Below are 12,765 nucleotides of genomic sequence, written 5' to 3'. Positions count from 1 at the left end.
CAGCATGTTGGAAACCCGGTGATGTATGATGGTCCCAGGGGCCTCTTTTGAGGAAACATAACAGCCTTGCATTTATTGCGCCAGATGCATACACGCAAGAGCTTATGAATTTATGCATGCGGCTATAAAGTCAAAACGCATTTACGTAGACACAGCGTATTGGAAATGTATTTTATTCCACTGCAGCCTCTCCGCCTCCCAATGTGATTCTGCTGAGACTGCTTCTCCTCTTGATATCCTTTTACTGCCGTGCCAGCAAAAACCCTCACAAACAGGGAAGCGTTGCTTGCAGACCATGTGGTATATAGACTGGCTTTTGTGTGTATGCATGTGTCAGCATCTATTTTGGTTTTTTTGTATTTTTTTTAATGCTAAATTATTCCAATAGTGCTGTTTGTCCACATGCAGTTCTTAATTTTACCACCAGATGGAACCAATGATTCTATAGGTAATCTATTGCAGTTGTGAATGTATTTATTATACGTGCTAGTGTGTCTCTGGACCTGCAGTTTTATTATTTACCACTAGATGGGGTTAATTATTCCAATAGGTAATCTATTGCAGTTGTGAATGTATTTATTATACGTGCTAGTGTGTCTCTGGACCTGCAGTTTTAATATTTACCACTAGATGGGGTTAATTATTCCAATAGGTAATCTACTGCAGTTGTGAACGTATTTATTATACGTGCTAGTGTGTCTCTGGACCTGCAGTTTTATTATTTACCACTAGATGGCGTTAAATCACCATACCCTGGTATGTCATTACATGGAACGGCATAGCAAATAGAAGAAGGCCTTAAGGGAATAATATATCACATTTTTAAACATTAGCTCATCTTTTTATAACCCTGAGAGCAATATAAACCTGACTGAATGCTACACTGCTGCAAAATATCATTAGTTTGATTGATTGCAAGCAGAGGTTGCTTATATTGATTGACTGGATGGACATGGAAGGTGCAAGATGACGTGAACATTGATCTTGAATTCTAAGTATATATATATATATACATGGACATAGTAGCCGCTACTGTAAAATACAGAAACATATGTTGACCTTTATTGGTATGTATTATATTTCACATAAATATATGCCCACTTTACAACAATATGATGAACTCAACCAAGGAAGACTATTATTATTCATTTGCATGCGTATGATACAAATGTGCCGAGTCATCCATCAGTCTATCAACACTGAAGAAGTTCCTTATGGGCAGTTAATGAATTCCCCCCATCAGGTTTCTTGATTGCTGCAATTGTCAACTGTGGTAACTGTGATATCTATCTATCTATCCATCTACGTGTTGCCTTGGCAACGCCAATAAGGGAGCCATGGAGGCAGCATTTGGAAGATAATTAAGAGTACAGGAATTGAGGCAACAGCAGCAACTCTAAAGGGAAATTCCAAAGGAATTAAATAAAAATGGATGTCTAGAATGCATTGTTGAGGTTCCTCAATCCACCCCCCCCCAAAAAAAATCAATAATTTGAGTGTATATGGCCTAGTATTAATCCCTTCACCCAATACTAGCACCACACCCACCTCGTAAACCCTGCAAGGCACCATCTGCTGATTGACAGGTACCCCATGAGTCCTGTATATATATATTTTTATGTATAAAGATGCTATGTGTACGTGAGTGTGTGTGTGTGTGGGGGGGGGGTCGGTGTGAGTCAGCCATGTTTATTACATGTGTGTGTTGTTGTCGTTTCTCACACAAACCCTGCAATTAAACCCCGCTCTGGATTAGCCGTGCTGCAATGCAGTGGTACTTGCTGCTGGTGAGAAGCAGGAGATGGTGAATTTGTCCTCTCAGGATGGGCGGGGGGGGGGGGGTAGTATTTGGGGAGGGGGGGGTCACTGTAAAGATCTGTTATTCATTGCTATGGAAAATGAGTGTGAATGTGTCTCTTCTGGCTTTATTATGAACTAAGGTGTGTGTGTGTTTATTTATTTATATGCCCTTTCCAGGGAGTAGTGACCCCCCCCCACACACACACACATCTACCCACACACACTCCCCCCCTCCTCCCAACTGAATTAATCAATGCTGTCTTCTGTGTCTTGTCCCTTGTGGGTTCATGCATCCTGTCGCAGACTCCAATTGTTTATCCAATAAAAAGGGAATTAAGCAGCAATATAATCCACTGTGATGATCACGTGATGTGATTTTGTAACTGCAGCGTGGGTATGCCCATAAATCAGAGCCCAAACAGGATTTATAGATGAATATAAGTATGTTTTTTCCATGAATTGGCAGGGGGGTAGAAGTACCACTTCATTTTTGACATTAAAATTACTGTAAATCATATTTTTAGGTCTTTTTATGGTGCATGGACCCCCACACCACCCCCCACCCCCCATCCCCAATTATTTGACAAGAAGATGAAACCTGCCTCCTGCTCTCGGCGTGAAAAGACAGCAACAATGGCACGCTAATCTGCACCCATTGTTTGAAATTCCCAGTTGCAAAGAAGGAGAACAAAGGTCCCCTCAACGCGGGACATCGCACTCATCGGATCCCAGCCTCGGCGCTCCCTCCCCGGGCTCCATCGGAGAGCTGAGCCGCTGTGAGGCTTGTGGATGATCGACTTCTTCTTCTTCTTCATCCGGGGGTATGACGTCCCTTTTTGGGGGGGATCATGGTTGGTTTCTTTTGGGATTTTTTTTTTAATCCCGCCGTTTATGGATGAACCAGGAGGTGGTTCTTCTACCTTCTAGGACTCGCAGCCTCCTGCTTTACTCCGGGTGGGAGGGTCGATACAAATATCGATAGTGATGATACCAAGTGTGAACATGTTTACATTTTTTTTGTTGTGTTGTGACTTATTGTTAATATATTTATTTTGATGTGGTTCACAACATCCGGAAATTTGTTTGACAATATGAAAAAAATATATATTTTATATTTGTAATGTTTATTTTGCTGTACTTTTCACATTTTGATTTTTTATATTTTAATAAACATTTTAATATACATTTTATATACATTTTAATACTGTACTTTTCACATTTAGATGTTTTATATTTTATTTATATTTTAATATAATTTTTTATAAACATTTTAATATACTTTTTATATACATTTCAACATACATTTTTATATAAATTTAAATGTAGTAAAAGTATAAATATTAAATATCAATAAAAGATTCACCATCGACTTGATATCAGATCGATGTCGATATTTTCAGTATCGCCCACCCCTACTTTACGCTACCGAAGGATCCCCTTGAAACCGACCCCAACCAGGGAGAGGAGGGGTTGGAGGAATCGAGAAGGAGGGGCAACTTGAAACCGTGCCCGATTTTTAATCAACATTAGCTGGGAACGATGTGTATATATGTAACACACAGCAGTGGAAGGGTGGGGAGTACATTAGTGGGTTTCCAAGTTTCGAAGCTCCATCCTCCCTTTCAGTTTGGTCCTTTTGCATAAACACAAAACAACATTTTCTACACCCCCTCTTCTTCTCTTTTGATGCAAATGTGAGTGTCCAGAGGAACGTTGCTGTTTTAGGGATATTTGCATCTCGAAGGCTGTTAGATGATAACGGAGAGGCGGTCGTGAAGGGCTTTTTTTGGATGAAGATGAGAAATGGGTGTTGCTATTTCTACGAGGACATGATGACACAGTAAAAATCAGTGATTGTGTGGGAATTTGCATGGGATTAGCAGCGTCACGGTTGAAGTAAATTACACACATAATATTTTTAAGACGTGTGTTTTCATTTTGTGAACACTTTCTAAAGGGGGGGGTCGTCTTGCAACTCCAACAGCCACCTGATTTTTTTTTAAATAAAAAAAAAGAAAAAGCAGCGCTGAAGAGACCTTGCCTCTCTCGCTCCATAATTGGTTTTATAGTACCTGGTGACTCAGCCAGAGTTTGGAATTTGATTGACACACAGTTTGACCAATCACTGACGCGCTATCCGCAACATAATGGCAAAGGCTATAAGAAGTGGGTGGTGCCAATATGGGGGGCGTGGCTTGTAAAACAATGCTGTGTTTCATTGCTGAGAAGTAAACGTACCAGACAGGGGTTCTCTCTCTCTATCCCCCCCCCCCGTTATTATTATTATTATTCCCCACTCTCAGATCACCTTGGAGTGTGCATGGAATGGACTCCACCAGTTCTCCCAGCAACTTGGACGGACTCTGCGAGACTCCTTTTTAACTCTTTTCCTACCAACACCCCCCCCATCTCAAGTAAGAGCTTCGACGTTGTTTTCGTACTTTTTTCCCCTCCTCTTGCAGATAAAGTGTCGACATTTCTCCCTTATTTCACTTTGTTTGACTTGCACCAAAATGGCGCGGAGGTTATTATTGTTCCTGTTTTTTTTTTAAGTTTGGTTATGAACGGCGTGGGAAGATTATTCCGTCAAAGTTTAGCCGTTAACGGAATGCTAGCAAACTTTGAAACGTGGCTCTTATGTCGTGTTTCTCCGCCACCGAAGCACACACATTGCAGCACAAAATAACGTCTAACTCCGCACAAGCTCTATTTAATAATAATAATAATACATAGTGCGTTAAAGGTGTGTTTGTGGTTCTTTTTTTTATCAGATTTTTTAGCTCCCGCCCGCCTCTATGTCACTTATTCATTGCTCTAAATGTTTGCTAGCGAGCCATTTTTAAGGTTAAATCCACTTTCGCTGTTGTTTCCCCCCTTTTTTAAACACACCAAGATAACCCACGTTTATATTAAAGTGCGAGTTTGCGTTTAGTTTAGATTATGCAACATGTATTTTAACCCCAACCAAAAAGTCCCGTTTAAAGTTAAACTACACATCTTAAAATACAGCATAACGTATTTAAAATAGAGCATGAGCTGTTTTATCTAAATTTGTATTAGGACAGAATCGCTATTAAATCATAATTCGACGACGTCCTTTCATGTCGATGATGATATTTCAATGTGTCTTCGAACGTTAAGTGGAATATTGCGTTCCTTGGACAGCACCCATGCCTCATTGCGGATCTCCGGGCTGAAATAGTTCGCAACAAAACGCCATAAATATCGCTGCAATATCAGCTGTTTTTTTTTAAAAGATGTAAATATATACGCAGTGTTAAATTATAGTTAAATACTGAAGCTATCGAACGGGGGAATGTTGTAAAATGTGACGCTATGTGTAATCGTAAAGTATGTTTATATCCGAGAGGAGCGACTGACCGGTGCTTCTCGGTCGTCCTTCCCCGGCAAGCGAAGCCCCGAAGCGGATGAGTGTTCGCTGTTGCACCGTGGGGGTTGGAAGAGCGCTTCATGTATGCTAAACATGGTATCATAATGTTGTCGATGTATCTATAACACGCATTAAAAGCTATACTTTTGGGTTAAAGTCGCAAAATCGTAATATCAATGAAAGCTGAACGGTGAATTTTGAGCAGTTTTTCCAAACTGCGTCATTGTACATAAGGGGGGGTGCTTGGTCGCTGAAAGTGTAAAAATACATAAATGTCATTATTTTACTATTTCTAATCGACAGTTTTTCACGTTTTTGCTTCGCAGGTCAGCATGATGGCTGAAAATGAGGCCGAATCTCCCGGAGAAGTAAATACATTATTATTATTATAGCCAAAATTGGCTTTTTTTTTCGGAATAGTTCTCCCATCCGAAAGGACTATTTCTTTCCCCAACTTCCCCCTTGTGGATAATGGATGGCAGAGACTTTGGAGCTTCCCGATCCGTCCACGTACCACCCCCGTTGTTGGCGGGACTCGCCGTGGAGCCTCACCGACTCGGGGCTGCAGCAGCAGCCGGGAGGATCCCTCCCTCATCCGGCCACTTGGCCGCAACCCACCCGCCGCCTCTCCACTCTGGAAAATTCTTGCCATCGGCCATTAACCTGCATGCACACCACAGTGAGTATATAATCCAACTATATTTGCCATAAAATACACTTTAAGATTACATATTAACTTAAAAAATGTGTCTTTTTGCATGCTTGTTTATTATTACTGCATGATGTTATGTGGAGAAAAACGACACCAGATGTAGACTTTATGAAGAGGAGTGGTTGTAAAAAAAAACAACTAGTTTTTAGATATAACAGCATTGTGTGAATGATTCCCACGGTTTCAGTGGGCAAGACATGAGTGGAAAAGTACTTGGCCCAAACAGGAGCACAGCAGTGGATCAGGCCAGAGTGCACTGCTCTTGGATTGCATGTGGACCATTAAACCGCCATTCATGTTCCCAATGTTGCTTGTGTGTGTTTGTGAGAGGCCGAGGGGTGGGTGTTAAACTTGTGATCTTCCTGCAATGTGACGGACGGGGCGGTGGTGGTGGTGGTTGTTGGAAGCGAGTGCAGTGTTTATGACAGTGAGAATGCATGTGCACAGAAGGAACATTCTGCTGGTATTCCGTGTCACATCCTCGTAGGAATCTGCCTGGAGAGGGCCGGGGTGAATGATTTTATGTGTTAGCTGAATAAAGCCACTTTGCTGTAAACCATTAAACCTCCCCGCCGCGTGTGTTTCTCCTAGCTGATTTAGTGTCTTTGAATTACCTGACCAGTCAGTAGATCAACGCAGTGTTTGTTATTCCCCCTGCTGAGCGTGTAATGTCCAATCCCGCTATTAGTAATGGAAGTTTTGCATGTACGCATGTTGTCTTGTGGCCAACCAGATGGAAAGCCAAAAGAAGCCTTTAGGTTGTGTGTAGGTTCTGGGTGTTTTTTTTTTTTTTTTGTGGAAAATGGAAAGTCTGACAAATACTGTCATCGTGTTACACCCCCCTGAAGTCATGTCGCCGCACATGCATATATAGTTACAGTTTCTCTGGTTTCTGTTCAGCGGTAAACCCCCAAGAGATGGTAGAGTTTCAGATGAGCACCGTTCCTCGTTGTCGTTGTCGTTGTTGTTGTTGTTGTCGTCGTCCAAAGCAGTTTCAATGAAGTATATGTCAGGCGGGGTTCGAGCTAAAATAACCAAAACGACATGGAAGGTGATGTCAGAGTTTGTAGCTTCCAATGAATGTTGAAGAAAAACACTGAAGCACAGCGTTCATACAAGTTTTGTGAGGTTTTTCGAGGTTCTAATATGAATTCTTACAACCTCAGAGGCATTTTGACTTTGGATGTTTCAAAACGTATTGCACAGGACTCGCCATTGAAGCGTTCGTTTATTAGAGCCCACACACTCCCCCCCCAACCCCCTCCACTCAGCCATGCGGTAAGATGTCAGAGATGAAGGCAAGATAGAAGATTGAGCGTGCTGCGGATCTGTAGATTTTCTTAAAAGTAACACAGGGGTATTTTTTCAAGCAAAGCGTATGTTTTCAACCCCCCCCCCAATTCAGTGGCTGTGAAACAGACCTAAAACACGCCATTGTGTGCACCCATGACGAGGTGTATCCGCAGGGAGGCTTGTGAAGTAAAATTGACCCAACCGCCGCCGCCGCCGCCGTCACAGTCCAGGCTGGCAGTTTAAAGCTCTCCTTTTCAAACGGGGATGCGAATGTTTCTGCCCACGCACATCGACCCTCTCTCACTTTCTGACTCCCCACCCCTCCGCACGCTCACCAGCCTACACACACCGCCGTAAGAAACAGGTCGTTTGGCTTTATGGCCGCTCTTCAATATCAAATCCCTACAGATTACACCGGCCAAACAGGATCCGAGGTATCGGTCCCGTGCTTGCAATAATAAAACACCGCATCACTGTTATTTTGTAATTTGCAAATGATTGCAATGTCGCACTTCTAATTACCATAAAGGGCTCGATTCCCGAACTTGATGAACCCATGAAAACCAGACTGTTTCTGTTTTAAGTAGTGTGAGTCAGCATATTTGGTCGTCATTTTTTTATTTTGCCTTAAATTTCCACCGGACTCAATTGTGCCTCCCTAATTTGCATGTCACATGACACGAATGTCAATGTTAGCAACTGTGCCCGTTACGCAACACAATTTATCCCTGCTAATAGCTCAAGTTAGCAAACGGGACATTCTGTGCAACACTCATCCCATGTATATTCTCTCAAAAATGATATGATCCTTGTCATTTTTTTTTTTAATTTTTTTTGGTGGCTGTACATTTTTCTCTACTGGAAGTCTGCTGAAGCCTCCGTTGCCAGATTGAGGCCATCTGTCCTGTTGCCTCCCCCGTGCACGGAGAGCAGCAGATGTAGGACTTAGACGAATTTGACTGCGCTGATGAATGAGACGAGGCTAGAAATGATCTCTCTTTGCTGTGACGCTTAAAGCTGGAAGGCACTCGCTGACTGTTTTATAAAGCGTGTAGACAGTCAAAGACAGTCAAGACAGTGTTTTCTTGCACAATACACTGAAAAAAAAAGCCCCCCCCCACTCTCTTCTGCCCTACTTGAGCAACATTTTTAGTCCTAAGTGCTCAATTGTAGTGCATTTCCCAGAAAGTGTGTGATGTCTACCACCCCCCCACCCAAACAGCTGCTGGAGACATAATGCACATCGCCTCATGTGAGGGTATAAATTGCAGATGAAGGCACAAACTGACAAAAAAGTGAGTGGCGGTTGACTTGCTGTTGCATGAAAGCAATTGTCCATTGCAGCTTTCAATGTTCAGGAGTAGCTTTTGGAACAAATCCATACTTAGCCACTGAAGACTGGAGTGAGTGGGGGTGGTGGGGAAGAGGTGGGGGTTTGGAACGGGGCGACCAAACCGAGTGAGAAGACTCAATTGTGCAAAACCAAGGTGGGATGCATTGTTTTTGTTTTTCAGGGGATAAGAGCTGATGTTTGTTTGTGTGCGAGGAGATGCTGGGATGACAGGATTGTAGTCTTGTGTGTGTGTGTGTGTGTGGGAATAGGAGCATGTGATTGTGCTTAGTGCTGCTCGGGCCGGGGGGTTTCCCTCTGGGACTTGCAGCAGAGAGATTTATCCTGACCACAACACACTCCAACACAGTTAGATGAATGTGGTAGCCCTTCAAATGTTCTCTCTTTCTGACTCACACACACACACACACACGCTAAGTATAATTCATGCAGCTTGCAGGGCAGGACCGTGTTGTCTCAGCCAATACCAATTTATCTTCCACGGTGCTTGGATAGTGTCTGTTTACGTTAATATTAATGTAGTGAGTGTGTGTTTATATGTGACGAGGCACAGTTTTTCTCTGTGTGTGTGTGTGTGTGTGTGTGTGCAAGAAAACGGAGGACACATCCCCACCTAGATAAATTGAATCTTTCAGGAAAGAAAACCGGCTCTTTAAGAGAAAGCGCAAGGCACTGCTGCCCTGCCACAATAAACCTGTCAGAAAGTAGACAAACGGCACACAAGCGTACCTTGCACGCACAGCTGTCAAACACCAGAATGATAGACCTCTGTGTGTGTGTGTGTGTGCGTGCGTGTGTGTGCGCGTGCACCCGAGAAAACGAGCGTGCTGTGGCATGTTGAAATACCCAGTGCATTAGCCGACTTGTCCGCTCTGCCAAATTCAAACACACAAAGGTCACACGATGTGTGATGTCTTGTCTTTTCGCCGGCCTGTTGAGTCTCTTGCACGCTTTGCTTTTACAAAAGGTTACATATTTGCAATAAAACATGAGAATTACTCTTGCCGTGTATAGTGTTGTGAAAGCAAGCTGAGCTGTCCTCCACACACACACACACACACACACACACACATATCACCGTCTTAGCATTCCTCGCCGTCTTTGGTGCACATAAACTCCCAAGCTTGTTCCGTGGGTGTCTGTTTGTTGTCACTCCGATATACGGTTTGAGGCGAGGTGGATCATTATTACGTCCTCGGAGAGGTTGCGTGTTGATGACATTTTTCTGGTTTGTTAACAGAATTACAGTTGCTGCTTCGGGGACCAGAAGTTTCGAATCAGCTTGTAGAATCTTCTTGAAAATATACGCAAACCGATTTACACACAAGTTTGTCGAGGACTTATTGGGCCAAGCAGTGCAGCCAACAGTCATGGGGCAGTCTATTTGCATCGGGAACTACTGCCACCTACAGCACTGGAGTGGAACAGTATCACATTTAAGCTACGTTCACCTATGTTGAGCTCCGTGACCCAGGCGTCATTTGTATAGGAGTTACTGTAGTCTAAATGGGGAGCCGTCAACGAAAGGCATGTTTTGTTGTGCGAAACTCTGATAAAGGTACTCACCGATGCGGGTAAAAGTTATTCTTGCTATCCCCATCCGGCAATTACTTAAGAAAAAGTGTCAGTGAAGTGGCTCGGGTCAATGTCCAATGACATCCACCCACACGTCTCTCAGAACAGACGTCGAAGCAAGTTGTCTATGGAACTACTTTAGCCAAAACTCTTGCTCGCTTTCTTAATGTAAAATGTTGACTTTTTTCCCTTTTAATATGTTTAGCTTCCTGTTTTTTTTAGTGATTTATTGAATAAAATGTCCGTTAACTGAATGGAAAAATTGTTACATTCATTCATTTTCTACCCCTTTTCCTCACGGGGGTCGCGGGGGGTGCTGGAGCCTATCCCAGCTGTCTTCGGGCGAGAAGCAGGGGTACACCCTGGACTGGTGGCCAGCCAATCACAGGGCACATATAGACAAACAACCATTCACACTCACATTCATACCTATGGACAATTTGGAGTCGCCAATTAACCTAGCATGCATGTTGTTGGAATAATTTTACTTTATTTTAGTTTTATTGTGTGCGCGATTCACTGTTGTACCTCCCCCCCCAAGTGCACATTCATTCATTCATTTATTTTCTACCGCTTATCCTCACGAAGGTCATGGGTATGCTGGAGCCTATCCCAGTTGTCTATGGGTGAGAGGCGGGGTACACCCTGGACTGGTCGCCAGCCAATCACAGGGCACATATAGACAAACAACCATTCACACTCACATTCATACCTATGGACAATTTGGAGTCGCCAATTAACCTAGCATGTTTTTGGAATGTGGGAGGAAAACCGGAGTACCCGGAGAAAACTTAGGAAGATGTAGTCATGGACGCAATTCCAATTGTATGTACAGTATTGTCGCTATTCCAGATACCGAATTGGTCTAATTTATGAAATATGCCGCCTCTCGTAAAGCATGAGAATCTGTGGGATGGGGGCATGGGGGGGGGTGGGTTGCAGCCTGAAGTAATCTAAAGCAGATCAGCCCCATGCTTGGTTTGCTGACAACACGCTGCCTGTTTTTCAGATATGTGAATATCTGTTATAAGTTTGAATCCGTGACTCATTAGTGGGACAGCAGCCTTTATGGAAAGAAACGTTTCTTTGTACTGTTACCAGCGACAGCGTGCGGGTAAGAGATGCTAAGCAGACCAGAGTGTTGCACTTTGTATGTTTTTTTTTTTTTTTAGTGGAATAAAAACCAGAAATCAATTGATGCCCCCACACACCCACCCACTCCCCCAAGTCTCCCTCCTACTACTGATGGATAACAGATGGTGTGTGTTCGTGCGTGGAGGGCATTTTTTAGATAAGAGTTTTCGCTTGCTTTTTGAACTTGTTCCCATATATATTTTCATGATTGGATTGTGTTGTTTCATCTTTCATCGACTCGCGTCCATGATTCTTGTCCTCCCTCAGTTCACTTCACCTATCCCAAGTCCTGCCAAGGCAGCATCTTTTCCCAAATTGATTTCTAACAAGCCTTCGGTTTCGCTTTTATCGAGGATCTGAATATGGAGGCTTAGAACATATTTGGAGTCGGAGCATGTTTCCTGGCAACTCACTCATCCCAATATGGCAAAGTAACCATCTTGTGAAGTGGCAGCCAAGTATGTGTGTGTAGTGTGCGTGTAGTGTGTGTGTGTGTGTGTGGATATGGCATTGTGAAGGGTTCGAGATGAAGGAAGGAAAAGGGCAGGGAGAAAAAGCGACAAAGGTAACGAGACTAATTCCCCAAACATTTAAAGCTACAGTTCCCTTTAAGCTACCATTTGAATGTTGTTTCTGGAACGAGGAGAACAAATGTTTTCTCTTGTATTTAGCCCGCCCCTCTTTTTTTCCCTCCCCATCGACCGCGCAGGAAGGCAAAAAAAAAGGGAATTCGGATTTGGAGAACAAAGTATACGTGTGTGTCGGTGCACACATGGAGCCTGCTGGGCCTGTAGGCAGCTGCGATGCCTGGGACTGATCTGTGCTCTACTGGGGCAACTGTGCTGCTCAGCGGGTGTGTTTTTTTTTTTTTTTTTACACAGAACCTGGTCTTTAGCCTGAAGGAATGTGATCTGCTGTGGGGGACGGACTTAACCCACCCCCCCCCTTCATCCTTGGCAGGTGGTCATTGGATACATTGTATGTATGGTACTGGGTGTGTGGTGCGTACACACCAGGTAACAATTAGGAACTCCAATGTATTGTTGACTTAAACTCTTAAACTCAGGACTGAAACGTAGTGCTATAAAGGATATAATCAACATGTTTTCATGTAAGACTACTATATTATAGAATGAATGTTGAAATCTATTATTCAGCTAAGGATCGACAGGCTGGGAGATAACCACTCTGACCCTGAGCCGTGCCACTGTGTACGAAACAAGCAGAATGTTACTTGTAATGTAAAATCAAGGATTGAACCAGCAATCTTTGAGTTCGGAACTAATAAAAAATATAAATAAAAAATCTGAATTTCAACTGTTGTGCGTGTCAAAGCAGAAAACGATTGTTTGAAATGTATTAAATATGTTCAGATTGCACATGGGCTGAGGATAGAACCAGCAGCCACCGGGTTCAGACACAAAAAAAATGACAGAATTTGAAATTTTGGAATCTAAAACCGGAAAATGATTGCTGAATTGAGTGATATGTTGAGCGATTACACGAGGA

The 12,765-nt window shown here is 43.1% G+C and overlaps 1 protein-coding gene across 1 annotated transcript in view; it reads left to right on the top strand.

Moving 5' to 3' along the window:
- Window positions 1-4,010: 4,010 nt before the first annotated feature.
- Window positions 4,011-12,765, top strand: part of tnrc18 (trinucleotide repeat containing 18) — a 45,780-nt gene continuing 37,025 nt past the window's right edge. The window contains exons 1-2 of the mRNA XM_058050456.2: window positions 4,011-4,214; window positions 5,518-5,870. Of these exons, the coding sequence (XP_057906439.2) occupies window positions 5,663-5,870 (208 nt within the window). The 5' untranslated portion in view covers window positions 4,011-4,214; window positions 5,518-5,662. The remainder of the gene's footprint in view (window positions 4,215-5,517; window positions 5,871-12,765) is intronic.

The sequence above is a fragment of the Doryrhamphus excisus genome, linkage group LG16 (genome assembly GCF_037039965.1).
Source record: "Doryrhamphus excisus strain RoL-2023G ecotype Guam linkage group LG16, RoL_Dexc_Guam_v1.1, whole genome shotgun sequence".
NCBI classification, from domain to species: Eukaryota; Metazoa; Chordata; class Actinopteri; order Syngnathiformes; family Syngnathidae; genus Doryrhamphus; species Doryrhamphus excisus.
The sequence above is the reverse complement of the archived record's forward strand: the minus strand, read 5'-3'. Positions and strand labels throughout refer to the sequence as shown.